Raw genomic sequence first — 2714 nt, 5'->3', positions numbered from 1 at the left:
TTGGTTGTTCAAAACCATCTTCAACTATTTCCCATAAGTCTTGGGAAGCAAACAAGGCTTTCATTGTTATTGCCCAATAGTCATAGTTTTTACCATCAAATAATGAGAGCTGCATACCCATACTATCGCTGGTGCTCGTGCCAGCCATTCTTGCAGTACTTGACTATGCTTCAAATGCTTCACTGTGTATTTAAAATAACAGACTGTCTTCAACAGCAACACACAAAAAAAACTTCAGAAATACCTTGGATACTTTTTCCTGAGTCTTCACACTGCTGGAGAAGTTGCTGCAATAAGAATCCTTCCTTCAGCTTCTTTGAACCCTTCAAAGAGCCTGGATTAGGCTCTGATACCACTGTTGGGGATTTTTCTGGTAAAATCCCCAAAAACAAACAAACTACAGAAGAGAGAACAATGTTATGTTTCTCTCTCACAGGATCTTAGCACAGGGAAGCTTTAAAAATTTCTGAGCAAACAGAGATTTCCACACACAAAAAAAAAACTTTGCATTCATCAATAAAATAACTGGTGTTACAAACTATGGTTCTTCCTCTCTCACAAAGGGATTTACAAAAAAAAAAAAAAACAAAAGACTCAGACTGCTGTGTCTGTTGTATATTCTATTTTGCTGTTTGTGCCTTTCTTTTTCATTCACGCGCTGCTGCGTTTTATATTTTCACTTCTTCGCACTGTTGTGCATTACAACACAATTTACACTGCTGTGTATTACCATTCTATTACATGGGAGCTGTTGCGTCTCCCCTCTTTTCTCTCATCAACACAACCAAAAAAAACACTACATATATATATCAACAATAAGAAGTTACTTCACGTTTTCACTTCCCATGCTTCCGTAAAAAAAAATAATAAAAATTAAATGCTTTTACCAACTATTACTTGAGGCCATACTCCCCCTGAAATAAAATTAAAAACTTCACCAAAACTTATCAACCCACAATAAATTCCATTTACTGTTTTAATGACATGTATTGGCGGTCAATAAATGTAACTTTCCCTTCACTTAAAATTCATTCGCTACTTGTACTTCAACCATTGACTTCAAATGGATAGCATCGCAGAATATCATTTGGTCGGAACACAAAATTGGAGCACATGCATATGGTGTGATCTGCGATCGTACCATCGCAATCTCCAGAAAACACAACACATAACGGAGAGTGACAGAGAGAATTTGCGATTTGCGATATGCGATAGATCGCTTCGCAAATAAAGCTTCAGTTGAAATAATTATTTCAACAATATTCCTATCTAATTTTATTTAGAATATATGTATATTCCAAAATTTTGCCCAATTGACTTTGTGATAGTCCAATTATTTCGTATTTGAATTGGAATTGGAATTGGGCAACTATTAAAACATACACCGCTTCCTCAGTCACGCATAATTCATTATGAGTTTTTAATTCATTAATTAAACAAAACACAGGAAAACAATAGAGAAATTTAGCCAATGGTCAGTTTAGGCTGATCCACAATTGATGGTGAATTTTATTGGGCACTGGAAAATGTGGATCGATGATGAATTTTATTGAGTACTCATGCATAATTCATTATGAGTTTTTAATTCATTAATTAAACAAAACACAGGAAAACAATAGAGAAATTTAGCCAATGGTCAGTTTAGGCTGATCCACAATTGATGGTGAATTTTATTGGGCACTAGAAAATGTGGATCGATGATGAATTTTATTGAGTACTAGAAAATGATGTGTTCCTCAAATATCGGAACAACTTACATCCCAAAATCATGAATCAATACGATCTCAACAACGGTATGTGCAATTACATACGAAGAATGAAAATGGAATAATTATGATTAGAGGTGGGATTCTGAAAGAATGAAATCATTGTATGGGGAAACTGGTAAATCCAATACGGAGAATGAGTGCTAATTGTTGGACATTTCAGTAGGGTCTGGCACCAATATAGTTGCCAGCAGGATAGTAATTGCATGTGATAAAGGTGTCACCGCTCTTGCATTTGATGGCCGCACATCCAACTTTTGTGGTTGTTCTCCAGACGATCTGAGTGTAGTGGGTGCAGTCTTGCCCCGAGCTGCAACTATTTTTTGCATAGTTATACCACTTCCTCTCATCCACCCATGCACCAACAGCATCTGTAGCGTTCCAGTGGCTGCCGCTTCCCCAGAATATGTTCTCTCCGAAAGGCCCTTCTGAATGCTGGAGGAGGCAGTCGCCCCTTCTTTCCCTTGCATATGTACGGGCATATTTTGTCAGCGTGGCATCCCATTTTAGTGGAGGGACTCCCACTTGCCTTCTCGCCTGGTTCTGTGGAACTAGAAATCCTTGAATCGTTTCAATAATGGCCGTACCTGCTGCAACCATTTGTAAGCCGCTCGTTACAGCGATTAAGGCAACGACTACAACCCATAGACACAACCGGCTGCCCATTTTAGTAAAAATGAAGAAAAAACCTGATTAGTAGCAAAGTAACGCCTAGGTCTGGACGGATGCAGCGGGCAATATTTGACTACAACTGCAGAGGAAATTCTTCGCTGATGAAAAGATGTTAAAGTCTGCCTGCACTTAACTGTTTATATAATGTTGATGTAGACTATTAAGAGAAACGCAAAGCAGACTTGTAATAAGAGCGAAGAAGTTGTGAATTTCAGCTGCGGCCGCAAACGTAAGCGTTAAGCAAGATATATGGGATAACATAGTGTCGACATCATA

General features: G+C 38.1%; 1 protein-coding gene across 1 annotated transcript; it reads right to left on the bottom strand.

The window, feature by feature from the left end:
• Positions 1-1925: 1925 nt before the first annotated feature.
• Positions 1926-2432, bottom strand: LOC149240985 (pathogenesis-related protein PR-1-like). The gene has a single exon (XM_089370396.1). It carries the CDS (start codon positions 2430-2432, stop codon positions 1926-1928), a length of 507 nt encoding a protein of 168 aa, XP_089226522.1.
• Between the last annotated feature and the right edge of the window lie 282 nt (positions 2433-2714).

The sequence above is a fragment of the Pinus tabuliformis genome, chromosome 8 (assembly GCF_031772625.1).
Source record: "Pinus tabuliformis cultivar Carrire ecotype Pingquan chromosome 8, CPIR1, whole genome shotgun sequence".
Lineage (NCBI taxonomy): Eukaryota > Viridiplantae > Streptophyta > Pinopsida > Pinales > Pinaceae > Pinus > Pinus tabuliformis.
The sequence above is the reverse complement of the archived record's forward strand: the minus strand, read 5'-3'. Positions and strand labels throughout refer to the sequence as shown.

Bases quoted from the DNA above. Each gene is read 5' to 3' on its own strand.
- LOC149240985 (XM_089370396.1), bottom strand. From the start codon at position 2,432: ATGGGCAGCCGGTTGTGTCTATGGGTTGTAGTCGTTGCCTTAATCGCT.